The sequence below is a fragment of the Vipera berus genome (genome assembly GCF_964194415.1).
Source record: "Vipera berus genome assembly, chromosome: 3".
In the NCBI taxonomy this organism is placed as follows: Eukaryota; Metazoa; Chordata; class Lepidosauria; order Squamata; family Viperidae; genus Vipera; species Vipera berus.
Window position 1 is genome coordinate 129051261 of NC_138204.1, and position 27225 is coordinate 129078485.

Sequence of the window (27225 nt, forward strand, 5' to 3'; positions counted from 1 at the left end):
GTGTAACTAATAAGTTCCAGCAATAGGTCTGCATAATTAATGAACTGTTAGATGGCTTAAACAAAGGACACAAACCATCATCAAATATACAAAATAGTTGCAGGAAAGTAACAAGCAGAAAACTTGTAACATGCCCTGTAAAAGAAAGACAACATAACATACTACTGCTGGTGATCTGAGGATTTTTAAAAAAAATGTATTCATCCCATCAGACCTTTTTTCCTTCTTCTGAATCCTACGGAGGGTAGCCAATGTGACCAAGAGAACAACTTATTAATATTTTAAATTTTAGAGGCAAAAATAATGTGGAATATTATTTCTCACTGACTGTTGGCCTCTCTTCATCAGAATAATCAAGCTAAATTTTAAAAAAAATGAAATTTCTTATTGTCAACCAACATCCACATGTTTCATATGGAAGATAAACCTTTATGTCATGGATTACGGCAATTTGCTTTGTAGTAAATGAACTAATTAATAACTTACAGAAGCAAATACAAACAAAAATGGAAGGAAATACGTTATTCAGTTTTTGTCACTATACATTTATTGTGATCTTGATAATCATCTTCAAGAAAAGATGAAAAGAGATGAAAATTTGGAGCAGATAAAATGAAGGCAAGCTGAAGAATAATAGAACTTTCATCAATCCTAGCATTCACAAGCACAAAGAGAGTCAAGTTACTCACTCTCCAGTCCAAGCAACTTCAAGAGTTCAGTGGCCACTCCTCCTGACGATGCCTGTCAGTGAAATGGCCATACCCCCAGCAAGCTGCAGACTAACCGCCAAACAACCACAGATAAAGATGAAAGACACAAAGGAGGAAAAAGAAGATGGAGTCAGAGATGGTGAAGAAAGAAGACCAAGAGTACTTGTATTTGATTCAAATTATCCAAACAGTCATACTAGATTAAAATGATACAATTAGAATACAAAAATCTATAGCAGAATCTATGCAAGGACTTTCTGTTAATTTCTACCTGGAGTGCTGAAAGCAGGAAGTACAATTATTTCTAACATGAAGGTCATATTATACATCAAGAAATCATTTGCTTCTTGACCATTTTATTTTATACAAAGTCAAAACTATCGTACCACCTTCTTCCAGCCCTTCATTTCTAATTCCAGCATATTTTGTACAAGAAGGCCATTAAAACAATAAATCAATAAATCCTGCCGTTCTTAATCCCTCCTGAAGTCTGCAATCAGTTCATTTAAATGAAGTTTGCATTGAAGGAGCAGCAGCAACCAAAAACAGGCCAGATATATATATTTGAATGGCACAAATCACCATCTAGCACTATGTACACTATGAAATTGACGTGCCAGGGCTCTGTAGCCCACCAAGTATCCAGCTATGATATTACATCTGCTCTTCATCTGACAACTCTTGCAAAGGAGAACCTTAGGGGTTGCACAATGCAGGATCCCTTCTGAAACATCACATCTCAGGAACATGGTTATGGCAAAGACAAATTAAGTTTTCAAAAAGTTGTTACTTCAAATATCTGGAATGCCCTGGAAACACAGCCTTCCAAGATTTGCTTGCACCCAGTGGCGTAGCGTGGGGGGTGCAGGGGGGGCCGGCCGCACCGGGCGCAACATCTGGGGGGCGCGCTCACACTGAGCTGCTCAGGGAGCCCCAAGGGCTGCACAGAGTCGGCTTGGCTCCACTCTTGAGCTGCTCTTTCTTGCAAAGCGAAACGAGTCCGGCAGGTGAGATGGGCGGCCACATAAACTGAATAAAATAAATAGAAGCGCCCAACTCTCCGCCCAGGCTCAGGCCAACCGCAAGCGCCCCGCAGGCGCCCCGGCAGGCTTGGCCGAGCGAAGACGGACCCGCCGGCCGGCTGGCCTAGCTTCGTGCGCATGCGTGGCTTTATTTAGCGGGGCTCACGTGCGAGCTTGAATGCAGCGGCTCTTGCAGGTCGGAGCCCTGCCCAGCCGCCCTCGAGAGGGACCCGGAAGCATCCCGCATGCGCGCGACTCTTCTTGGAAAGTCTACGCCGCTGCGGGGTGCGTCTTTTCGGTGGTGCCATGACGTCACCGGGTTAGGGGGCACAAATTGCCCCGGGTGCTGACAACCCACGCTACGCCACTGCTTGCACCTCATGTTTCTCATCAGGAAAAGCAAGAGTTCAACAACACCAGTCTAAGAGAACTGCCACTTCAAGACCACTGTAGTGATTTTTCATAGGCAGCTTTAGGGTGTTAGAAGGCAGTTTGTGGGGAAGCACCTGAGGAGTAATTTGGATCCTGAGCACAATTATGACATGTTGCTTAGTGTTTGAAGTTATAATGGACCTCACAAAAAGGTGCAGGTAGTCCTTGAAGTTACAACCATAATAGGGCCTGCCTGTTACAGTTGTAAGTTGTGATGGTCATAAATAGGGTCATCCACATGACCAACCTGATTTTATGACTATTTTTGTGACAGCACAGTCGTTAGTTAAGTGAATTAATGGTTTGCTATGGGAGTTTTGCCAAAACTGGAAGTGCCTGTTTTCAGCACAACTGTTATATATTTTTTTAAAAAGGCAAGAAAATGGTAAGACAACACCTATCCGACCTTGACGAATATAAATCACCAGGACCCGACAGATTACATCCCAGAGTTCTGAAGGAGCTGGCAGATGTTATCTCAGAACCATTGCACCACATCTTTCATAAGTCCTGGAGCACCGGGGAAGTACCCGAGGATTGGAAAAGGGCTGATATGGTTCCCATCTTCAAGAAAAGGGGAAAAATGGACCCAGGAGACTATAGACCAATCGGTTTAACATCAATACCTGGGAAGATCCTAGAAAAGATAATCAAAAAACAGATCTGCAAACAACTAGAAGCAAACAAAGTTATAATTAGTAGCCAGCACAGGTTTGTTAAAAACAGATCATGCCAAACCAATCTTATTTCCTTCTTTGATAAAGTGACTAAACTAGTAGATCAGCAAAATGCTGTGGACGTAGTATAATTAGATTTCAGTAAGACATTTGATAAAGTAGACCACAACCTACTCCTTGGTAAGCTAAAAAAGGTGGAATAGACAACATCATCACCAGATGGATCTGTAGCTGGCTGGCAAACCATACTCAATGAGTAGTCAGTCCTTAATGATACTACATCTACATGGAGGGAAGTAAGCAGTGGGGTACCACAAGGTTCCGTCTTAGGCCCAGTACTCTTCAATATCTTCATCAATGACTTAGATGAGGGATTAGAAGAGGAACTCATCAAATTTGCAGATGACACCAAACTGGCAGGAGTAGCCAACACCCCAGAAGACAAACTCAGGATCCAAAAAGATCTTGACAAACTTGAACAATGGGCCCTGTCCTACAAAATGAGTTTCAATGTGGAGAAAAGCAAAGTTTTACATTTAGGCAGGAAAAATCAAAGGTACAAGTACAGATTGGGAAAGACCTGGCTTAAAAACAGTAACTGTGAGAGGGACCTTGGAGTCTTAGTGGACAATCACTTGACTATGAGCCAGTAGTGTGCAGCAGCAGCCAAAAAGGTTAACACAATCCTGGGTTGTATAAACAGAAGCATAAAATCAAGATCACATGAAGTATTAGTACCGCTTTATAAAACCCTAGTAAGACCACACCTGGAATACTGCAGCTAATTTTGGTCACCATATCACAAAAAAGATGTTGAGAGTCTGGAAAAAATTCAGAGAAGAGCAACGATGTTGATTAAAGGCCTGGAGACTAAAACATATGAAGAACGGCTACAGGACTTGGGTTTGGCTAGTCTAAAGAAAAGAAGAAATAGGGGTAACATGATAGCAGTATTCCAGTATTTGAGGGGCTGCTACAAAGAAGAGGGTGGGGTCACATTATTCACCAAAGAACCAGATGGCAGGACAAGAAACAATGGTAGGAAACTGATCAAAGAGAGAAGCAACCTGGAATTAAGGAGAAACTTCCTGACAGTGAGGACAATTAACCAGTGGAAAAGCTTGCCTTCAGAAATCGTGGGTGTGCCATCACTGGAGATTTTTAAGAAGAGGCTAGACAGTCACTTGTCTGAGATGGTATAGGTCCTCCTGTTTGAGCAGGGGGCTGGACTAGAAGGCCTCCAAGATCCCTTCCAGCTCTGTTCTCTTCTATTCTAAAATAGTCACATGACCATGAGACTCTACAAACCGTAAATGTGGGCTGGCTGCTAAGTGCCTGAAGTGGCCCATGTTTACAGGCATTTGCAGCATCCAGTGGTCACATGATTGCGAATTACAACGGTTTTTGTCAGAAACCAGCACTTACTTCCAGTTTACAGCAAAAATGCCCACTGTGGACAACCATGATGTTTACTTAACAATCACAGAATTTGCTTAGCAACTATCACACAAAAGGTCATGTGATAACCATCTGAACTTAACACCTATAATTTTGGGCTCAGTTATGATTGTAAGTCGAGGACTATCTGCACAAAGCGATGCAATAATTTACTCCTTGTAGGAAATGGATTTTACTATTAATAGTTTAATAATTTACCTTTTAACACAAGTATATGGAGCTTGCAGATTTAGAAACCTTAACTGGTACTATATGAATTATTCCTATTGGTAGCAAATACAAAGAACATAACTAACTTTCAACCTAAATCTTACCCTATAATGCCATCTTGTGGAATATTCCCATTATTAAGAATAAAGAGATATCTGGTTATTTCAAAAAGGTTTCAAATATAAATATCATAAAATAAGCCTCTACTGTTGTTCACTAGGGTTCAAACAGGTAAGTTCAATAATTAAATAAAAGTGAAGTATAAATTAATATATTTTCTTCAAAATATTACACTTAAGTATTACAATAAAGATTTAACAGACTAAATATAACTCAAAAAATCATTAAACTGAAATGTCATTTGTAACAGCTTATGTCGTTTATAATGATGTCATCAAACACAAGATGCAACTGACACAAATGACATAAATATAACTAAGCGTACAATTATGTGCTTTGTCTGGGAAACTTTGAACGTTAAGAATTTATTATAGTTAGATGTATTTGGATAGAAATGTTGTCTTTGTTCACGTTTGCTAAATGGAAATATTAAATTGGGAGCTTACAATAATATATGCGTGGATTTTATAGTATTTAGAAATTCACTCAGTCAACCTGCCTTCTTTTTTAAAATCGCCACATACTACTAAATCCACAAACTCTTTGTTTTTTTGCTTTCACGTCACTGAAAAGCATCTGTTTCATGTTTTTGCAATCATGATGTGACAATACGTGGGAAACCCTGCAAATGTTATTCTAATATTGGAATTAATATGACAAACATTTATTTATTTACCTTTCTAATAATGGCTCAAGCCACTCTTCATGGCACTCACAATGGCAGTCGAGAAATGTAAGAACCTCTCCTCTTGCTACTGAAGCTCCCAGCAGCCTTGCTCGAACCAGCCCTTCTCTTTTATTTGCTCGGACAAGCCGTACCTTGCGCAAATTCGCCAGATAGTTTTCCAAAGCTTCCTTTAAATGTTCTGTTGCAGAAAAATAAGAACTGTTTACTGTTATAAGGAATGTAAAATAAATGGACCATGAGCATACTTTTTTTTACACTTAGTTGCATCTAAGCAGAGATGGAGACAAAGAACTTCTGCCAGAAACGCAACTAAAAAACTTGCCTTGCATGTTCACTTACAGTGGTGCTTTGAAACATGGTGTCCTTGAATCACCAAACCCTCAAAATGGCTGTCTTATGTGTTCTGAGTCTAAAAGAAATTCTCATGTTCCAATCCATTTTGATTTTGGAACTTACTTTATAATTGTCAAAATAACAAGATCATTCAGTCTTCTCTGGCTGTGATTGAGCTATTCTTTATGATATCCTTTCCATCATTATCAACATGAGAGGCAAGTAATATATGATGTCAGGTGTCACACAAACTTTTAAAAAGCTTAGCTCTCTCTCTCCACCAACTTGAATATCAGATCTCTGAAAGATACTATTCTGAGATCTAGCAAATTACTTTCAGGTATCCATCAGTGTAATATTTCCTTCTTATTAATAATTAAAATAGGTTTTATAAATCCATTTTCCAGACATACACAAAATAAAAATGAACAATTCATCACATGCACAAAAAATAAAATAAAATTACACAAGTAAATACATATAGAGAGCCAGTTTGATGTAGTGGTTAAGATACCAGGTAAGAAACTGAAAGGTCTAGTCCTGGCTTAGGTACAAAGCCAGGTTGGGCTAGTCACTCTCAGCCCTAGGAAGCAGCCAATTGCAAACCAATTCTTAAAATCTGCAGGAACTTGTTCCAGCAATTGCCAAGTCAAAAATTTACTTGAAGGCACCAAAACAAATATACACACATAAATATAAGAAAGAACTGTACAGGTAATCCCCGAGTTATGAGCGTTCACTTAATGCTTGTTCAAAGTTATGTGATGAGCGCCCCCCAAAATTACAAATATTGCAGCACCACAGCTACGAGCAACTGCAGTGGTTCTGCAACATTCACCCTGGTTATTCCCTCCCTTCTCACCCCCACCCCGGGTCTCCCAAGGCTTCAATACTCACCCTGCGAAGATCGAGATCCTTTGCTTCCTTGGCTGCTCCAGGCCTTCGGTGCAGTCACAGAGAATGAAGGCCTAAAGTAATGCAAGATCACATGAGATCAGTGGGGTGAGATCTCTCACTACTGATCTCGCATGATCCCATGGTACTTTAGGCCTCTGTTTTCTGCAACAGAGAATGGAACCGAAGCCAGGGGATGCTTCCATGTGCCTCCAGAGGCTGGATCAGGGCTCCGGAGGCATTTTCCAGGCCACTGCGGACCACATCTGAGCCAGGGGAATGCTTCCGCGCTTCTCCTGCGGCCCAATCTGGGCTCCGGAGGCATTTTCCAGGCCGTTGCTACCCAGATCTGAATGCTTCTGTGTCCCCCCTCAGCCCGATCCAGGCTCCCAAGACCTTTTCCAGGCCGCTGCCACACAGATCTGTGGCTGGTGAACACTTCCACAGCGCCCCTCCCCGTGGCCTGATCTGGGTGGCAGCTGCCCAGAAAAGGCCTCTAGAGCCCAGATTGGGCCGCGGGGCGGGGGGGGGCTGCAGAAGCATCCCCCGGCCTCAGATCCGGGCGGCAGCAGGAACCGCAACAGAGAGGAGACAGATCTTTTCCAGGTCAGTCCAGCGCAGCAGGAAGGGGAAAGCATGTGGTATCTTAGTGGGTTGGGGAGGGGCCTGTTCAATCACTAGGCCCTCCATGGCCTTCCCAAACCTGAGACACCTCATGTTTGCTTAACGAGCTGTGTGTGTTTTAACGAGCAAGGGAGTGATCTCATTTGAGGTACGAGATTCACTCTACAGGTTTTCGAGTTACAAATGGAATGGGCAGGCTCCATTACACTTGTTAACTCGAGGACTACTTCCCAAATTCTACATCCCAAATTCACCTGATTTTCTAAGACTTTAAAAGTGGAAAGTAAGCTTTCAATATTGACCAAACCAATCCATGATTTTTTTTCCAAATAAGGTGACATTTTCTGATTAAGAGAGAATACAACTAGATTTCAGAGATGTGTGATTCAGGAATTTTTGAGTGTAATATTTATTTCTTGCAAACTCCCAATCCTAGAACCATCTTTCAACCTGGTATTCAGAGAACAGTTCACAAGACTGATTGGCAAACCTGTTTAATTCCTGTGTTGAGCACATATTTAACAAGATATTATTTAAAATGGATGGAAAATTAATACCATGGCATAGTTGAAGCAGTACATCATAGAACCTGAAAATAATTTGGAATATTATGCGAAATTACATTAAAGGTAAGTTATTTACAATGTATCTCAATATAAACCCATTTTATATATATTTAATTCTAACATACTCCCAATCTTGATTCCAATATGTAATAATTAACATACTTTAGGGAAATATATCTTATTTCTTCAGACTTACACTCTTTATTATAATAAAGCATCCTTTTTGTGAGTTTTTTTAAATTAATGAGTTAGCTAAATTGGTTTATGCTGTTCAAGAAGTATAGAAAACTATTTTGGCTTTCTGTTCAGTTTACATATTTTTATTTTTAATAATATATTGTATTCTTTCACTGGAAATCCTATGCCAGCAATGAAATATCTGCTCAGCTTACCTTTATCACTATAATCATCTACAAGGATAATTTCTTTTAAAAGAATGTCAGGAGATGTCTCAAGAACACTATGAACTGTTCTCAGAAGAGTTGACCAGGCTTCATTATAAAAAGCTATTATAACAGAAGTCTTTGGCAAGTTATAATAATCATATTTCTTTTCTTTACATCTGTAAGAAAAGCACAAAGTATTACAATAATTTAAAATCAGGCATGCACTTACACACCATGATCAGCAATTAATACAGCTCTGAAGCGTACATGCAAAAAATGTATTGTTTGTACAAGTTGATTCACTAACTAAAAATTTCATTGATATGTTTCCTTATGGACATACACGGACACACACACGGAAACAAATATTAACTCCTTAACAAGTACAATACTTGTACACCCTATGGTGATATGTGTTTTCTGTAATTTCAGGTCTTCTATCGGAGACTTGGGAGTTTGATGGTTCTGAATAGTATCATAGCTGTTGCTAACATTGCACTCTTGTGAACACAGAGCTCTGTTGTTCCTGGGATCTGTTGGAGCCATTCTCCTAGGTGACTATTAAAGTTCAATTAGCTGGACTGGAAACATTACTTAATGGAGTATCAGAATCAAGACATCCCTGAATATCAAAAGGCATAAATGGCAAGTCATTATGAGGCTGCTATCTAAAAATCTTGTTTGATGTTCATTTTGTACATATATTCCAATAACCACCTCATCAAAACCCACTATATTAGAAACAAGCCCTCCCTTCCCCACCAAAATGTTCCTGATATTATAAAATTACACTAAATTGTCTTAAATAAGAGGAATTGTACCCATTTATAGCCAAATAGAGACTCAAAAGTTGCATTCCAGTTCTACAACAGAATAATACATGATTTATCCACATGCTCCACTATATTATCAATGTACTGTATATTCACAGGAAGAAAGGTGATGTGGCTAATTAGTTTTCTACAAGCAATCTTAAATCCTACTATTAGAAAGTTTTGTAAAGAAGAAACAGAACCAAATATGACAAATTATTGCCAGTGTCCCTATGTATGATTTAGGGTATCTTCTTTGAAACACTGTCGGGAAAATATTCTTTCTTAAAAAATGAGCAAAGATAGAACTCAAAATTCCAAAAAGGTTAGACATTGATAGAAAACAGGAAAAGAAAATGAATGTAAAGATAACTCTCCTTTGGAAAATGGAAAACTCTTCCCTAAATTCTGGCACTATGTGCCAAGGGTTACCACGGTTCACCTAGTTTGGCCCAGTCTTTTGTATGAGTGTACTAATTATAGCATGCAAAACTACATAAATTAAAATTGGCTGAATTTTAGTTTATGGCCTGGAGAATGTACATCTCATGTTTTTATATTACAGTACAAGTCTGAACGTAGAAACTGATATGCTACTTAGTCAACTGTTTTGAAAGACGTTTTATTAAAAAGGCGTTTTTTAAAAATACTTTTTATAAATCAAAGCAATTGTGAAAGCAGATCATGAAAACAGGATGATAAAATGCTCTAAAAAGGAACAGTCAGGACTGAGAAGGTAACCAAATTATGGGAAGTGACTTTGACAATCCGGTCTGGATTTCATTTCCTTCACACAATTGTCTAGCCCAGCGATGGCAAACCTTTTAGAGACCGAGTGCCCAAACTGCAAAACCCACTTATGTATCATCGGGTGCCGGGTGGGCATGGCCCTTTGGGTGGGTGTGGCCAATTGGGTGGGCATGGCTGCAATGGTAACGGCAGACTGGGTGGGACTAAAAAGTTCAATCAATCAATTCCAACTTTCCGAGAACTTTTTTTTTCCCATGAGAAGTTGAAATTGATTGATTGTACTTTTTTTTTGCACACAGTGGCAGAGGCCTAAAGCGAAAAGGTTTTATAAAGCCCAGCTGAAGGCCTAGGACTGAGGTGACAGCGTGTGTGCCCACAGAGAAAGCTTGGCGTGCCACCTGTGGCACCCATGCCATAGGTTCGCCACCAGGGGTCTAGCCTACGTTGTGGGTCATTATAACTATACTGTGTACAGATAGTCCTGGACTTACAACAGTTCATTTAGGGACTGTCTGAAATTACGGAACTGAAAAAAGTGAAAAAGTTTTTCACACTTACCAGTTGTAGCATCCCCATGGCCACCTGACCAAAATTCAAATGCCTGGCAACTGACTCATATTTATGCTATTTGCAGTGCCCTAGGGTCACTTTGCAACCTTCTGACAAGCAAAGTCAACGGGGAAGCTAGATTTACTTAAGAACCGTGTTATTAACAACTGCAGTGATTCACTTTAAGTGATTCACTAAGGAGAAACTTCCTGACAGTTAGAACAATTAACCAGTGGAACAACCTGCCTCCAGAGGTGGTGAATGCTCCAACACTGGAGGTTTTTAAGAGGAGACTGGACAGCCATTTGCCTGAAATGGTATAAGATTTCCTGCCTGAGCAGGGGGTTGGACTAGATGACCTCCAAGGTCCCTTCCAACTTCTTCTTCTTCTTCTATTATTATTATTATTATTATTATTATTATTATTATTATTATTATTATTATTATTATTTTACTATTATTATTTTACTATTATTATTATTACTATTATTATTATTACTATTACTTAACAACTGTGACAAGAAAGTCATAGAGGCAAAACTCCCTTAACAACTGTCTCACCAACAGAAATTTGGGACACAAATGTGGTCGTGAGACGAGGACTACCTTTATAGCCAATTCAGCTAATTTCTAAGTTAAATTTGGATTAGCATGTTACACGGGTGCCTCTTTAACGCTGGCTTAACTTGCTGCTTGTGAACCCAGTCCAATATCCCTGGGTGAGCGAGATCTACTTTGCAATTCTTGGTTTTAAGCTCGCGGGGTTCCGATTGAGAGCGCGCCATTCTCCTCGGTTCACTGCGTTGGCAAATGCAATCGCGACCCAGGAAGGCTCGTCTTAAATGCGCCACGAGAGAGAGACTCCGCCGGGACCGCTAAAGGAAGTAACTTCTGAGGCGTTTAAGCACAGCTCGAACAAGCGGGAAAGTGACGCCGCCCCTCTCCTAGGGCCTCCCTCCCCTCCCAGCTAACTTCGCCGGATACCGCGGAGAGAAGCGCCCTCCTCCCTCTCGCTCTTCCCGCGATCCCGGCAGGCGACGCCGCCTCCTGCGGGAGCCCTCTGAACTCACAGCGGATTGCGGCGCTCGGGCAGGCGGCGGTGAAGGGAGATGCGGTCGCTCAGGAAGATGTTGATCTGGTGCAGCTGGATGCTCTCCTCCTGAAGGTGTTGCTCGGCCTTGCTTAACTCCAGGCGCGCCGGCCGGCCCATCTCGCCCACCTCGGTCTCTCTGCCCAACGGCGGCTTATCGTAGACGGGTCTGCGCAATCGTCGCAGGGCTACTTCGGGCGCCAAGGAAGGGGGCGCCGCTCTCCCGGAGCTTTTCTCCGGCTCCTGCGGACCCCAATGCCACAGCAACAAGACGCCCGCTATGCCAAGCCCCGAGAAGAGCGCCACCACGAGCGACCATCCTCCTCGGCCGGCCCGGACTCGCCGGCTCCGCCGCATCCCAACTTGGGCAAAAACTTCCCTCTCCCAGGCCCTTTTCGCTGCTGCCCGCAAGACAAAAACCACCCGGGCAAGCGGGGGCGGACCGAAGCGGTAATAAAAGTTAAGCAGAGAAGGACCGCCCAGCCGCGGCCGCCTTACCCGGACTAATCGCGGAAGCGGCTGCTGGCCTGCTCGCCTCCGAATTCTTGGCTTACAACGTGGCAGGGCAGGGCAGGGCAGGCAGAGAAGCCGTAGCAACAACGCGGCCTAGCAGGGTCCCTTCTCCCGCCGCGGAGGAGAGTCTCCAGAGAGGAAAACGAGGGAGAAAAAGAAGCGGCATCTTCCTCTTGAGTTTCAGACTTGCCTTCTGGTGAACCTCGCCTCCTTTGATAGAATGGGAGACGGTTGCGGCTGAATTGCCACTTGGAAGAGGAAAACCATTTTCAGGAGAGGGGTCAACCCGGGAAGGATGGTAGCAGACAGCTCTCCCTCCTACAGTCAAATTGGGTGGAGGACCTTTCCAATAACGTTAAAAGGGATTTTTCCCAATGGTTTTTGAGAAGGAATAGGGGGGAAAAAACAAGTTTCCCAAGATCCTTTGTCCTAATGCAACTTTCCAGTGGCACCTGCTTGCCATGAAACAGTCCATGACTGGGTTTGCGGATCTTTGTTTTTAAGTTATTTATCTTACTAATGACTGAAAGGCACAAAAATGGTGAATCTTAAGTATTGCTTCCTATATCATCTCAAAGTGATGTACAGAATGCAGGTATAAATAATAATAAATTTGGGGAAGAGGAAACGAAAGTAAAGCAACAACAACATCCAGAAAACACTACAGTGATGAATGAGATTTTCAAGGGATATCTAAAAGATGTAACAGAACAGGCCTTATGAATCATTCTTAAGTTGTGGTTTGAATAACATATGTATTGACAGCAAGTTGACTCATTTCTTACCATATACTGCAACCCAAAGTTTACAAAACACAATTCCTCTCATTCACTGGGAATTCCTATGTACATTCCCTATATTTTTATGCTGTTTCAATTAGTAACAATTCTAAGCTCTATTAGAAAATGCTACTAAAACATGCTTATATCTCCTCATCCGCTGTTAGTAACCCAGACTGAGGGGGAAGAAAAAAATTAAAGCACAAAACTTTTGTACTTTTTGAGAAACTTGAAGGACTAGATAAAAAACTTCATGAAAAATGGAGTCGTGAATGTAAAAAGAACAAAAGTTGTGCTTTAAAGACAAGAAATCCTCCTTGCAACTAAAAGAAGGAATGACAGATGAAAGATAAAGTTCAAAGCAACCACAAATCTTTTACATTTCCTTTTTCAAAAGAAATGAAACCAGATTAAAACCCTACAAATGTAGGTACAATCCCTGCAGACTAATTTTGCAATCTGCAAGAGTAAAAAAGGAGTTTGGTAGAAATTGAACAAGGCCTGCAGTGTACAGATCTAAATATTTGTTTTTGCACATTAAACTGCATAAATATATTAGCATAATCCTACAACTGTAGCAGCAACTATCAATATTTGATATGGTGCAGAAAATAAATTTTATTGTATTGCAAATATTGCAAATTGGCTGAATTAACTTTTTTAAAAAAACTTAAGACTTATTTGAGCAATAATAAAACATTTCCTTTAATCTAAAAATATATAGAAACAGAGATGATCAATTGTAAAAGGCAACCAAAAAAGCACTATGGTGTTACTAAAATGGAAAAGCAATAACAAAGGACTGACAGTCTTCCAGGCCAGATCTTGCAAAATGTCAAGCAACAATACTAAGCAATATTAAAGCTGTAAAAAGCAAAACAAACACAGGTTTTCATGAAGCAAATGTTAACAACAGACAAATACTTGTAAAACAAAAAGCTCTAGAGAAAGTGTTAGGTCTCTGTCTCTCTCTCGCGTGCACGCACACACACAGAATCGAATAGACAACTACATTAACTGATTTTTTATTATTAAGACAATTAGAGTAAAAATATGATTACCTTCATTTATCATCTATTTGGCAGCCTAAGAATAAGAGCCTTTAAATAAGAATTAGTAACATCAGAGATACCTAGCCTGAAGCCACTTCAGCACAGCTGCCTTAAGATGCTTGTCTTTGTGCTGAACCTGGCTGGAAATGAAACTAGCTAAAGATGCAACCTGATGCAGTCTTCCTGGATTATTGGCCAATCTCCTTATTTTGTGCCATCCACAAAAATTGAGAAACATTCCATCGATCCCGTTACTGGGGTCATTAATAAAAATAGTTGGATAATACTCCAACTCAGGGTAGCTATTAGTGCTGAATTTCTGAATGCGAAATCAAATTTTATCAAGTGAAAATATCCCCTGGCAACTTTTCCAAAAACTTTTGCTCAAGTCCAAATCGAGTTAGACTGGAAAACGATTTTTTTACCTTTGTATGTGAAAACTAGGTATCCTGTGCTTTAAAACAACGATAGAAATGTGATGTCTTGTTTGAAACTCGTTATTTCAAATGTTTCACGCGGGCTCCTTTTAAAAATCCCCAACACGTATGCCACCCGTCACATTAATAATTTGAAAGATGTAAACTTTTCTACCCTGTTTCGAAAGGAAGTCCCTGCGGCAGGGTCGGAGAAAGAAGCCCCTAACAAGCAGGCATATACATAGAACGAAGGCTATTGCTAAAGCTTGTAAGCCGCCCTGAGTCTTCGGAGAAGGGCGGGATATAAATGGAATAAAAATAAATAAAATAAAAATAAAGCTGCTATTTAGTGTGTTGGCCCTAGTTCAGGGGTAGGCAACCTCGGCTCTTTTATGACTCATGGACTTCAACTCCCAGAATTCCTGAGTCAGCATAGCTGACTCAGGAATTCTGGGAGTTGAAGTCCATGAGTCATAAAAGAGCCGAGGTTGCCTACCCCTGCCCTAGTTGCCTGAATTAAAGGGGAAAGCTGTGTCACAAGCAGAAGACTTCCTAAACCAGGGGTCTTCAAACTTGGCCCTTTTATGACTTGTGGACTTCAACTCCCAGAATTCCTCAGCCAGGCACACTGGCTGAGGAATTCAGGGAGTTGAAGTCCACAAGTCATAAAAGGGCCAAGTTTGAAGACCCCTGGCCTAAACCGATTCCCCTTCCCGTATTAATTGAAACCATCCTTCTCTCCCTCCCCCTGCCGGAGGCCTCAGCAGTGCAGCCCTCCCTTTCCCAACTGTGGAGAACTTGGCGCTTCTGTCGGATTTCTCCCTCCTTCTTTCTATCCACGGGCGGAGCGGAGGAGGAGGATTGCGGACGGGTTCGGAAGGGGGCCGAGTCGGCCGATGGGGGAGTGCGGGGTGCCCGCCGGCGTTCAGCTGCTACTTCGCGCTTGCGACCAGGGAGACTGCGAGTGCGCCCGGCGCTTGCTAGCCGGACCCTCGCCTGCCGCCGAAGAAGCCGCGGCGGAGGCTGGCAGCGGCTCGTCGAGCGGAGGTGGGGTTGGGGCCGCGGCGGACATTCCTCCGGGCTCGGTGCCAGTGGACTGCACGGACGAGGCGGGCAACACCGGCTTGCAGTTCGCAGCGGCCGGGGGACACGAAGAGCTGGTGGGCTTCCTACTGCGGCGGGGGGCCTCGGTGCAGAGCCGGAATCACTGCGGCTGGAGCCCGCTCATGCAAGCTGCCAGGTTAGCGCGGCGGGAGAAGCCGGGGCGGGGGGGGGGTGGTTCAGCGGTCCTTTGCTGGGCAGATTTGGCCTGGCTGGGTGGCTCAAGCGCGCTCCCTACAGTTTAAGCTCGGGATAAAACAACGGTGGAACAGCTGGTGGGGAGGCCCCTGAAGCTGCTTTTATTATTTATTTATTTATTTATTTATTTGATTTGTATACCGCCGTTCTCCCTAAGGACTCAGGGCGGTGAACAGTGACATAAATGTCAAAATGCACAAATACAGAAAATTGAGAATAAATTAAGCCCTACTGTCCAAATGTAGAAGATAAGTTAAAACCACAATTAAAATTAAACCCGTCAGACCAGACCGGATTGCTTAAATAGATATCCCCCCTCACCCCAGCCGAGTGGGAATCTTGGCTTTTTGCGTAGTTTCCAGATCGCTCTTCTTTGCCTCTCCAACTAGATTCTCCTGGGTCTTTGGTTTCCCTGACTCGTTTGCGCTTATTGCACAGTTTTTATTCTCTTCCATTTTTTTTTCAAATTGCTGCCGTTTTCTTAGTGTGGTAAAAACTGAGAGATGAACGGTAGTACACACATGTAGAAATGCAACGATATGTAAACAAACTTGTACCTCTTTATATCTATGAATTTATATCATCAATATCTAAAGTGACTCTTAGAAGTCATTTTAATGTTGCCTTATTGTGCAGGTGCAGGATTTTATATCTTAAGTGTGTTGCCTAAACATAATGCCTGAGCCACCAAATCCATGTCTAAACCTAAACTACTGAAAATCTACAATATTTCGGCGTACAATATAGTCGTGTGTTATTATTAGTTTCTTATAAAGCATTAGTGGGAGGCATTTTAATCTCAGATTCAGTGGCATGGAATGGTTTCTGGCTTCCTTCCACTGCACTTTATTTGAGTTTGTTTCTTTCCAACCATCTCTCTTCACTAGTATGAGACTAAACAAAAACAGCATTGAGAAACAATGTTGAAGAAAAACCAGAGGTTGAAGAAAGATTCAGTACATTTCCCATCTAGGCATGCTGTGCCTTAATGAAACTTCCTGGGTACTAAGTGTTTGGAATAAAAAAAAAAGAAATATGATGCTAAATAATTTGGTTTGATAGTGGAAGCTAAAACAATTGCAGCTCTGTTGGATATAGTTACAGTTTTAGGTCTGGTCCTTCAGTCACAATATGTGTGGAATAATCCTGAGATACTGAAGGAAGAATAATAAAATTTTAAAAATGTAATAAAACCTGAAATATAATAGAACTAGGAGTCACTGTTAAAAGAAAAGCAGTATTTAATTTTTTTTATTACCCATACTGTAGTAGTTTCACATAGCAGAAGTAAAATACTCAAAAGCCGAGTTGCTCTTTTATACAGGCCTTAGCACTTTGGGCAGAGTGTAAGGTCATTTACAGTAGTATGCGAAAGAGAAAACTGCTTTTGAGATACTTGAATTTGTCTTGTTTCTCCAACTTTACCACTTATCAAAATAATGCCTACAGACATCCTTCTATCAAAAAGTTTTGATATCCCACTCTGCTTTTCAAACGTTGGAACACTTCCAAAGCTTATTGGTTGACCTTTACTTAAAGAGCTAGATCTGCTTTTACCACAACTATTGCTGTTATTCTGTATAGTTACTATATACAAGCTATTAATCTCATATTTTTGCAATACACTGTATGAGCTTTAAGTAATACAGAAATCTTTCTTTTAACATGTTCAGATGGAATGCCACATGAGATGTGTTGAGGCTGAGGCAAACATGATATTGAACTTGGCCTCAGTATTCTAGTTAGATTGAAAACGAATCTGGGGAGGTCCCGGCACACAAATATTTGCTATGTTAATGCAGAATCCTTTTAAATCTAAGTAACGCACATTTATTTTCTTGGATATTGTAATTATTTTCTTTTTCTTTTCTCCAATCAAAGGTTTGGACATCTAAATGTGGCTCGCATCTTGCTGGAAAATGGAGCTGATCTTAATGCACAGAATAAATTGGGAGCCAGTGTACTCACCATAGCATCACGGGGCAGCCATATCGGTGTGATTAAGCTGCTTCTGGAATCTGGTGCTTATGTTGACAATTATGATCACTTGAGTGTCAGCTTGGATAGCAGTAAAGAGGAAATGCCCGCTGTCACTCCCCTTATGACGGCTGTCCAACATGGACATGAGGCAGTGGTCCATCTTCTATTGGACTGGGGAGCTGATTGTAATTACTCAGTGAAGACTGTGGGCTGGACTCCCCTGATGTTGGCAGCTGTTAGTGGAAGAGTTAGTTTAGCCCAACAGCTTATGAACAAAGGAGCCAATCCTGATCATCTGAATATTCTGCATAAAACACCGTATGAAATATCTGTGGATTTCAAACAGGAAGATATGATGGATTATTTGGCACCATTGACAACAGTTAGACCTCAGACAGGTATGAGCTGCTTTCACTTTATCTTGGGGTTTGGTATAATTGTTTTTTTAGCAAACTAATACCGGTAGATAACTTCTAATGGATAGTGAGTTAAGTCAAGTCTACTGAGGCCTAAGATATACAACACATAAAATATTTAACTGTCACTGTTCTTTTTTTTTACTTTTTTACTTTTTTTACACAGTCCAGATTTTTCTGTTCAGAAAAATTATCCTTTATCATATCAGGTTTTTTTTAAAAAAAAAGTGATGTCATCATGTGCTTATACCCAGAATAACAAAAGCTACATGATACATCTTTTATGTATTATCAGAGCTTATGCCTGGCATTAAATTGTAAATTATGACCAAAATATAATCCAAAATGCCTAGGGGATGCACAAAATAAACAAACCACATTGCAACTTAATGAAATGTATATTGCTAAGTTAAGAGTTTTTTTAAAACTTTTGATTATTGAATTCATGCATCACAAGACTATGCTGTCTTGAAATAAAATAAGTGCTTATTTCATATGCAATGTTTGTTAATAGTTAAACTAATGTAAGTATTAATTCCTATTTACCTGACAATATTTTTGCATAATGTGCAATCAACTAAACAGGTCCTAACACCACAGTATATACAGCCACAAATTCTGATTTTGCAGTTTCCAGTATCCCTTCCAGCCACAATTGCTAAAAATTAGCAGTTTCTGCCTTTTAAGGCTGGAAACACGATAAAACCTATAATGTAGTAAGCCTTAACAGAAGCTTAACATGTTTTTTTTAAAAAAATAACAATAATGAAGAAACACCTCTATTACCTCCCTCACAAACCTGGGGGAAAAAGATATCTTGTCCAGCCCTTATGCATGGCTACACCCACTTTGTTCTCCAGCCCTCAGCAGGCTTAATCTCTCAAGAAATGCATGGTTTCAGGTCACAAATAATTTGCTTGCTCATCTTTGAATTAGGAAACATTATATGACCACAGCGTATACATCAGAAAAAAAATCTTTAACAATATTTGACCATCAGGCATTAGAACTGGATATGGTTATAAACTGTATAACTGGATATAAATGTCTAAAGTAAAACACTTGTTTTGCTTCACTATGATATAAGAGTAATTTGCCTAGGATTTTTTTTTCTAATTGCCTAGTCTACAATACAGTATGGGTTCTTTGCAGGAGGAAATCATAAAGTACTTTACCTTCTACTCTCAGCATCTTACTCCCAATGAGAACAATTACCACAGAAAGCAACAATATGCAGTTCAGGACTGCATGGGTTTATTGAAATTGAGGACAATTAAAGTACTGTACAACTGAATTACAACTGTCCCTTTACTACATTTCTCAATCACAGCATAACTAATTTGAGACACACAATATGAGTTTCAGACTAATTGAAGCAGAGAAATTATTTAACTCAGCAATCAGATTGTTGCCATAAATCGGCTTGTAGTGCCTTAATTCTACAAAGAAAATTATGAGAAAAGTTACATGCAGAAAAGCAGCAAGCAACTCACTCATACTTGTAGTTTCACAAACACTCTCCTTTGTCTTCTGTTTTAAAATAAAGAAATATTGGATTCTGAGTAGCTAGCATTCATCAATCTTGTTATGGAATATTGTTACACTTCTAGAAAATTATATTAATAATGAATTGGGCAGTTAGTTCTTGGGAAGTTTTTGGTTATGGATGTTCATATATAATTTTTGGTACTACAGTATCTATCCATCATGCTGAGATCTTTTTCTGGTTTTTGACATACTATAGTTTCAATTCACCCTACCGTGCTGTTAATCCATTTGAATCTACCCTGTGGATTCAGATGGATTCTATGTATTGCATTAAAGCTGAATATTCATAATGTAGTTAGGTTTAATGTCCATTATTATTACTAGCAAAGGTTGTTCCTGGAAAGCCTGTAAAGAGATTTACTATGTTCAAACATGGACTCTGCTTCATGTAGCCCAGGGTTTCTGTATATCCAAACTAACCTAACACGATATCTTTTTGGTAGTCTCCCTTAGCAGTACTAGCCAGACATAACATTACTTTAAAGTGTTAAGACTTTGATGACAACAGTAAATGAAAATATAATGAAATTTGAGAAAAGGAGGGATGTTATTCTATTACAGAATGTAATATATTGGCCTTAATTGCTGTAATCAGTTGAGTGATTGCTTAACATGTTGTTTGAAACACAGACTGCTTGTCTCCAGGACTGTTAAGTGCGTTTTTGCATGTGAATTAATGCTTTAATTCTATTGGTTGCCGCCTAGTGGCAATCCGTATAAATAGTAGTTTAGCAGCAGTTAGTGCTGTTTCTGTTGTTACTGAATAAACGTGTTGCTGTTTCACCACTCTGCCTCATTCAATGCCTCACCAAACTGAAAACTTAACAGTGGCGACGAGGGTGGGATGTGCTGCTTAATGAAGAGAGCCAGAAGTCACTAGGGGGTGAGGCAAGCATCAAAGCCTAGCAGGAACTACGTTTCCCCCCCCCTCGGTCTGCCAGCAAGCCACGCTGGAGACCACCACGCCCTGAGGATTTGTCCTAGGGCCAGCACAGAAGCACAGCAGCACAAGGCATTGTGAGGACGAAAACAAGAAAACAACTCACCATGGCCAAGGTCGGCAAATTAGAAGAATTCGATGTGGCGCATCCTGAGAGGTGGCGTTCTTACATCTCTCGCGTCGAGAACTATCTGCAAGCTAACCAAGTTAACGAAGATGGCTTGAAGGCCGCAACTCTTCTGTGCGTGTGCGGCCAGGTGACATTCAATATAGCTGAGAACCTAGTCGCCCCAGCTACACTCGAGTCGGTCACCTACGCAGATTTCAAGAAATACAATCCTTTGTATTTCAGTTAGGCTAGAGAAGACTGAAATTATGGACTGCCAGTCATAATAAATAATAAATTAATAGTTTACCTTGTCTTCCTGTATTCTAAACACCTAATGGTAAGGAGGTAATCACCATCTCATCTCCTTCAAGAGAGTCTTGAAGACTTAGTTCTTCCTCCAGGCCATGGACTAAGATGAATGGAAGAATGGGAAGGTGTGTGTTTGAGGCTGGGTATTGTTCCCTTCAGCTGAAACATTTTGCTCTTCTTGATTGTTTTCATACTTTATTTTTGTTCTTTGCTTACCATAGTATTTGGTGTCAGGTGATCTGATAAATATGATTTCTAAATGAATTTAGTATTATTTCATACAGCTAAGTTTTAAAAATTAATGGAAATATCCCTGATTTTTTTAGGTTGCTGAAGGTTTTTAACATTGCATTCTGAGAGATATACTATCTCAGTAATCTTTCTGTTCAAAGAAAGAACACTACAGTACATTCCTTTCACAATGCCAACAACTGCCATCTTAAGAGGCCAAGGGGGAAAGAAAAGGACTCTGGTATCTTCAACAATCCTCAAGAATAAGCATCTTCATGTTATTCTATTCAATGTTTTCGCTGCTTTTGCTTTTCAGAATTGAGAAATTGAAATGCAAATTGTCTAATAAATCGGTTCATTTAAAATGCTGGTACTAATGTATTGTCTGTAGTGTTACCATAAGTAAATGATATACGTGTATCTGTTTCCTCTTTGACTAGATAAGCAGAAAAGTCAACCTGATATCTTCCATGCTTTAAAAATGGGTAAGAGAGTTATAATTTTAATACATGTGGTTTTTAATCTGAGACCTGGCTCTGCAGTTGCTTTAGAAGTATAATAGTGATTTGCAACCAAAGATTTGAAATCGTTATATGAACTTTGGTTAATTGGTTTGGGTAGCTTGTTATGTATAATTCTTTCTGTCCTTCTGTTCCATTAGTTTATTTCCCTTCTCTGTCTTCTAGTCTTCTGCTTTTTCCTCATTCATATGAACTATTCAATTTTTCTGTTAAATCCATCTCTCTCTTCTTTTTTGGCTCTTACTCTTTTTTAGATCCCTATAACTTCTGCCCTCTTTCCTAGGCTGCTCTGCCTGCCAGTAGGAACTGAACAGGGCTATCAATGCCAGCCAGAGGACCTTAGGTTCAGAGTATATACCACAGGTCTGCAACCCGCGGCTCCGGAGCCGCATGCGGCTCTTTCAGCCGTCTCCTGCGGCTCCCAGTCCTCTATGTGTAGTCCAAAAAAAAAAAAGGTGGGACTAAAAAAGTTCAACCAATCAATTCAAATATGCAGGGTAGGTGCATATCTCGCCTTGGCTCCACTCTTCAGTCAAACCCTGTTCTGCGCCTGCACGCATGTATGCGCATGCGCACACATTTTTTGCGGCTCCCAGTTTTTCCTTTTGTGAGGGAACCGGTTCTGAGTGGCTCTTTCACTGTTTCAGGTTGCTGACCCCTGGTATATACTATACTGCAGACATGTCAAACACAAGGCCCGGGGGCCAGATCCGGCCCGTGAAGTGGTTTCATGTGGCCCGCAAAGCCACCCTGGAAACAGTGAGGGAACGGCCCCCACTGCCTTGGCCCAGAGACCCTCCTTCTGCCAGAGACCCTCAGATCTGTCCCACTCCTGCCCAGGCCTCCATAGACACCCTTGATGCGAACGATGTAGAGCTGGCCACGCCCACCCAGTAGGCCATATGGACTTTAGCCACGCCCACCCAGTAGGCCATGCCCACCCAGGCCACACCCACCTGGCCCCCTGAGGGCAACCGCAATGCTGATGCGGCCCTCAATGAAATTGAGTTTGACACCCCTGCTATACTGCCAGCACTCAGTCCTTATCAAAATTCAGGGCTGATTCTTTACAAGCCCTCTTCTGTTCAAACAGTAAGTTCTCAAATTGTGTGGGACCCACCTGTGAAAAGATTAATATAGCTATAGAAAATCAATTAATAGCCAAAAAAGAGAACTAAAACTATCACTATATTACCTTTTGAATGCTTCAAGTCAATGTTATTTTCTCTGTAGGAAATTTTCAGCTGGTGAAAGAAATTATTGATGAAGACCCAGCACAATCCAATGTCATTAATGACGAGGGTGCTTCTCCCCTGATGATTGCAGCTGTTACTGGACAGATGCCCCTTATACAATTACTTGTTTCAAGAAATGTAGACATTGACAAACAAGATAATGTCCATGGCTGGACAGCATTAATGCAAGCTACATATCATGGGTAAATACATTTATTTTGCTAATGTGATTTGGGAGAAGTTTTTCCTTTTTTCCTTAAAATTACTGTTGCCTTTTGATTATCCCCAGCAATCTCATGGGATGAAATTATAATCTCTTTATGATGGCAACCCAATTACATAAACATTTAGGATTAGTTTGGTTCATACATTGTACTAAGCCATAATGGTGGCTTATTCAACATTCTATCAAATTGTGATTTAGTGACATGTAAGTTAAGTTACTCTGTAGCTAACAGCTACAATGTCATGTTTGCAGTAGTATATGTTCTTCCTTTCTCTGTGGTAGAATTTGTAGACAACATTGTTATTTATGTTACAATCTATCGACAAGTCTATCTGATATCTTTATTTAGGGAACATTTTTCTTCCCATTTTCTGATAAAATTATATTTATCAGACAAAGCATACAAGGAAATAGTTCCAATAGTAGTGGTGCTTATTGTATATATTTATTCAAATACACTGAACATAATTGCTGAGGTTTCTGATGACTGAATTTGTACGACACACTTAATTACAAATAAGCCAGTTACTTTTCATCTAATTAGCTATATGAATCCAGTCTGTATGGTTAGTTTTTGGGGTTGTGTGAAGCTTGAAAATTGAGTTAAATGAGAAAACCATGTTTCAGTTAATCAAGGAGAAATGCGTCGGGTGAACATAGGCATCAGCTACCAAGCTGTTTAGGCCAAGTGAAGATGCATTGTATAAAACTGCAAGAATGCAGTGTAGAACCTTTGTTGCTGCAGCTTTATGTGAACTTGTAAGTAGCAGTTAAGCAGTGGTCCCCAAACTTTGCGGCTTAGTAGCCTGGTGGAGTGGGGGGAGAGGGGAACTGGGCTACGTGAGCGGTAGGGCAGCATGCGTGCATGCGTGCAGCTTGACTTGTGCAAGTTGAGATGCGCACACAAGTTGAGCTGCTTGCATGCATGCATGCTAGCTTGCATAAGTTGAGATGTACGTGTGTGCGTGCCGGTCTGCTGCTCATGTGGCCTGGTTGCAAATAGGCCAGGCCTGGTAATGGGCTGCGGCCCCGGGGGTTGGGGACCTCTGAGTTAGAGTGTTATGTCTGGGAAGTAGAATTCATTTGATGGTGGTTGACTGCAAATAGATAAACCTATAATCAGAAAATTCTAATTACTTCTAGAGATGAGGGCTACAGTAAGTTATAAACATCAGTTTGGACAAGCAATATGTTAAGCAAGCCATAGAATTATTGATGATAACTGAGTTGAAATGCAGATGTGATACTAAGTGACACAATCTCTTTACTACTACAGAGAGCTTTAGTACAAGAACCAGGTACAGGTAGTCCTCGACTTACAACCACAACTGAGGCCAAAATTTCTGTTGCTAAGCAAGACAGCTGTTAAGTGAATTTATTACCTTTCTTGCCACAGTTGTTAAGTGAATCACCGCAGTTGTTAAGTTAGTAATATGGTTGTTAAATGAATCTGGCTTCCCCATTGACTTTGCTTGTCAGGAGGAGGTTGCACAGGGTGATCACATGACCCGGGACACTGCAACAGTCATAAATACATGCCAGTTGCCAAGCATCTGAATTTTGATCACGTGACCACGGGGATACTACAGTTATTAAGCGTAAGTCACTTTTTTCAGTGCCACTATAACTTCAAATGGTCACTAAACAAATGGTTGTAAGTTAAGGACTACCTATGTAAAGAACAGAAATCAACAACGGTTTAAGAGAGATTAGAGGCAGGAAGAATTCATCTCTTTTTAGTAGCATCTTCTAATAAATCTGTCTTTAATATATGTATGTAGCTCATATTCTGTTTTATTTAAAGAAATAAAGAAGTTGTTAAGTATTTATTAAATCAAGGAGCTGATGTCAACCTGCGTGCTAAAAATGGATATACAGCCTTTGACCTGATAATGCTGCTGAATGATCCAGGTACTTCTGTGTGCTTATCTTGTATATCACAGTCTTGCTACAGTTAGAGTAGAAACACTTTACCAAACTGTGTGAATTTTGCAGATGCGGAACTTGTGCGGTTGTTGGCCTCCGCCTGCATGCAAGAAAAGAATAAGCAGAACAGCAAAGTAACTGCGCTCTTTTCCAGAAATAAGCAGTCCATAGGTATTCCATTGTTGCCAGATGACAAGGGAGGATTGAAGGTACAGAAATAATATATTTACCTTTTCAGTGCACCTTTTGTTTTGAACAGAAATCTGACAGCAGGATTCAGCTGCTTTCTATTCTGTCAGTTTGGGGGACAATTTCAGACTTTTTCCCAGTAATACTTTCTTCTTTTTCTATGTCATTGCTTATTTCATTGCCACTGGCTCCTTGCTAAGGCCTTTTCATTCACATGAACGTTAGACAAAGGAAGAGATTAAAGGAAGGACAGAGGAATGTTTTCCAAGTTTCTGCATATTTCTTAAACTTAATACTAATTTATTTCAAATCAGAGTCCTAATTATCATCCGTAGTTATATGTCTAAGGAAGATAACAGAATTATATTTTCTTTTCTAGTCATGGTGGAACAGAATGTCCAACAGATTTCGCAAATTGAAGATGACCCAAACATTAAATTATGGATTTTCCGTGAATCAATCTACACCTTTTCCAGAAGAATCAAAATCTCCATTTGACTGTACAATGAAGGCTGCATTACAAAATGATAGTACTGTAAATCATGATGCCACAACAGCGTGGGCAATAAAAAGCAAGTCTAATGGTAACAAATGTTAACTGCATGTGTATATCTGTGTGCGCCCACGTGCATAATCAAACATTTCAAGTTTGGATTAATGGAAGATTAGGAAATTATTTTTAACAGATTTTGATGTACTAAATCAACACATTTGAACGGGCACTCCACAAAGCATTTTAGCACATATACCCCTTCTTAAAGCATTATAGCAGCTGAAGCTTCTGCAAAGTTTGCACAGTTATTTCAGAGATTGTCCAAACTTTTTGTGTGTACAGATGCATGGATAGCCATTACATCTAACTGGTAATGGGAATGTTTTTTGTGCACACAAGTGCATGCAAAAAAAAACTAGTAACAATTTTCAGATCAGCTGGGCAGTCTTTTCAGAGAACATGCTGCTTTAAAGCTTCTACAGTGGGTGATTCACTTGTATTAGCATGGCTTTTGAGATGCCCCTTTCAAATGTTTATGTAACCCCAATGTTTACATGAAAACCTGTTAGAAATTGGAAATCATTACCTTATTGAATAATAAATATTTTCCTAAACAATGTAACTAGCACCAACAATGGAAACAGATTGCCAGAAAATTCTAATTATTTGCTGCCATCCAGCTATAATTGCTGCCATAACTGATTTTTGTAATGTAGATATGATATCATCCTAACTTTTCTTGAGTGCAAGTACAGTAATTTAGACATTGAAGACTGAAGGGTCTGTGAGTGGCTTAATAGTACATAATACTACATAAGCATGGATCCCATTAGTTTCTTGTTTGGAGGATGTTGAAAATCCCATGTAAGATCAGGACACACCTATAGTAACTTTGTATTTTTAAAAGCAATAGAGATAAAAAGAAAACTCCTGTATGTTTAGGGCTGTAGAAAATGTCTATTTATATTTTAAATGGTCTTTTTAATGTGTAAATGAACACAGGAATTCATAAAATACAGTGAATTGTATTCTTAATTGAACTGAGTCATTGTATTACTAGGAGAAATTGTAGTGGCATGTATGCTACTTTTTTTGAACAAAAATTATTTTGTAGGTTTACAATGGCACAATTAACATTGGTGTGGATATGTTTTCCCTTCAGTTATCCATACTGCCAAGTCTGGAAAGGATGATGATTTTTTGACCACTGTGGTAAGTCAGCTTATACAGCTACTATAACGTACAGTATCAAATGTTGGCGGATTGACTAGCAACTTTGTGCAAAAAGGAACCACTAGCTCTGTTCAAGCATTTCCTTTGTGTCTTCAGTTCAATTTATAAAGAATGATGAACATCCCCTCCCCTCAAAGTGTCAGTCCTTTGCCACAGGAGGCAACAAGCTGAGCCAGGAGACAAAACTGACTAGACACTTGGAACTCTTATTGATGTAGAATATAATAACAGAATCTTGAAAGGCCATGGAGTTTCTCTGTCCCCATCTTATAGCCAAGAGAACTTAGGTAGGACAATTTTCAACTTCTTTCTCACCACTTCCTCTCTATCAGATAGATAGATAGATAGATAGATAGATAGATAGATAGATAGATAGATAGATAGATAGATAACCTTTATTGTCATTTTTTTTTCCTGTGGGCACAATGGCACACATTAAAAATGAAATTTAGTTGCTTCCTCTCAAAGTGAACACATATATAACACATT

The 27225-nt window shown here is 40.2% G+C and overlaps 2 protein-coding genes across 3 annotated transcripts in view; one reads left to right on the top strand and one right to left on the bottom strand.

Moving 5' to 3' along the window:
- Positions 1 to 11860, bottom strand: part of GALNT12 (polypeptide N-acetylgalactosaminyltransferase 12) — a 39445-nt gene extending 27585 nt beyond the window's left edge. The window contains exons 1-3 of the mRNA XM_081322814.1: positions 11302 to 11860; positions 8127 to 8296; positions 5306 to 5495 (exon numbers count right to left, since the gene is read on the bottom strand). Coding sequence (XP_081178940.1) covers positions 5306 to 5495; positions 8127 to 8296; positions 11302 to 11678 — 737 coding nt within the window. The 5' untranslated portion in view covers positions 11679 to 11860. The remainder of the gene's footprint in view (positions 1 to 5305; positions 5496 to 8126; positions 8297 to 11301) is intronic.
- Positions 11861 to 14950: 3090 nt separating this feature from the next.
- Positions 14951 to 27225, top strand: part of ANKS6 (ankyrin repeat and sterile alpha motif domain containing 6) — a 43579-nt gene continuing 31304 nt past the window's right edge. For both annotated transcript variants that reach the window (XR_014025824.1, XM_081322770.1), the window contains exons 1-8: positions 14951 to 15321; positions 17262 to 17758; positions 21354 to 21398; positions 22668 to 22872; positions 24700 to 24806; positions 24891 to 25030; positions 25390 to 25594; positions 26666 to 26715. Coding sequence is in view for 1 of the 2 variants with exons in the window: in XM_081322770.1 (XP_081178896.1) it covers positions 14978 to 15321; positions 17262 to 17758; positions 21354 to 21398; positions 22668 to 22872; positions 24700 to 24806; positions 24891 to 25030; positions 25390 to 25594; positions 26666 to 26715 (1593 nt within the window). In the remaining variant the exon portion in view is untranslated. The remainder of the gene's footprint in view (positions 15322 to 17261; positions 17759 to 21353; positions 21399 to 22667; positions 22873 to 24699; positions 24807 to 24890; positions 25031 to 25389; positions 25595 to 26665; positions 26716 to 27225) is intronic.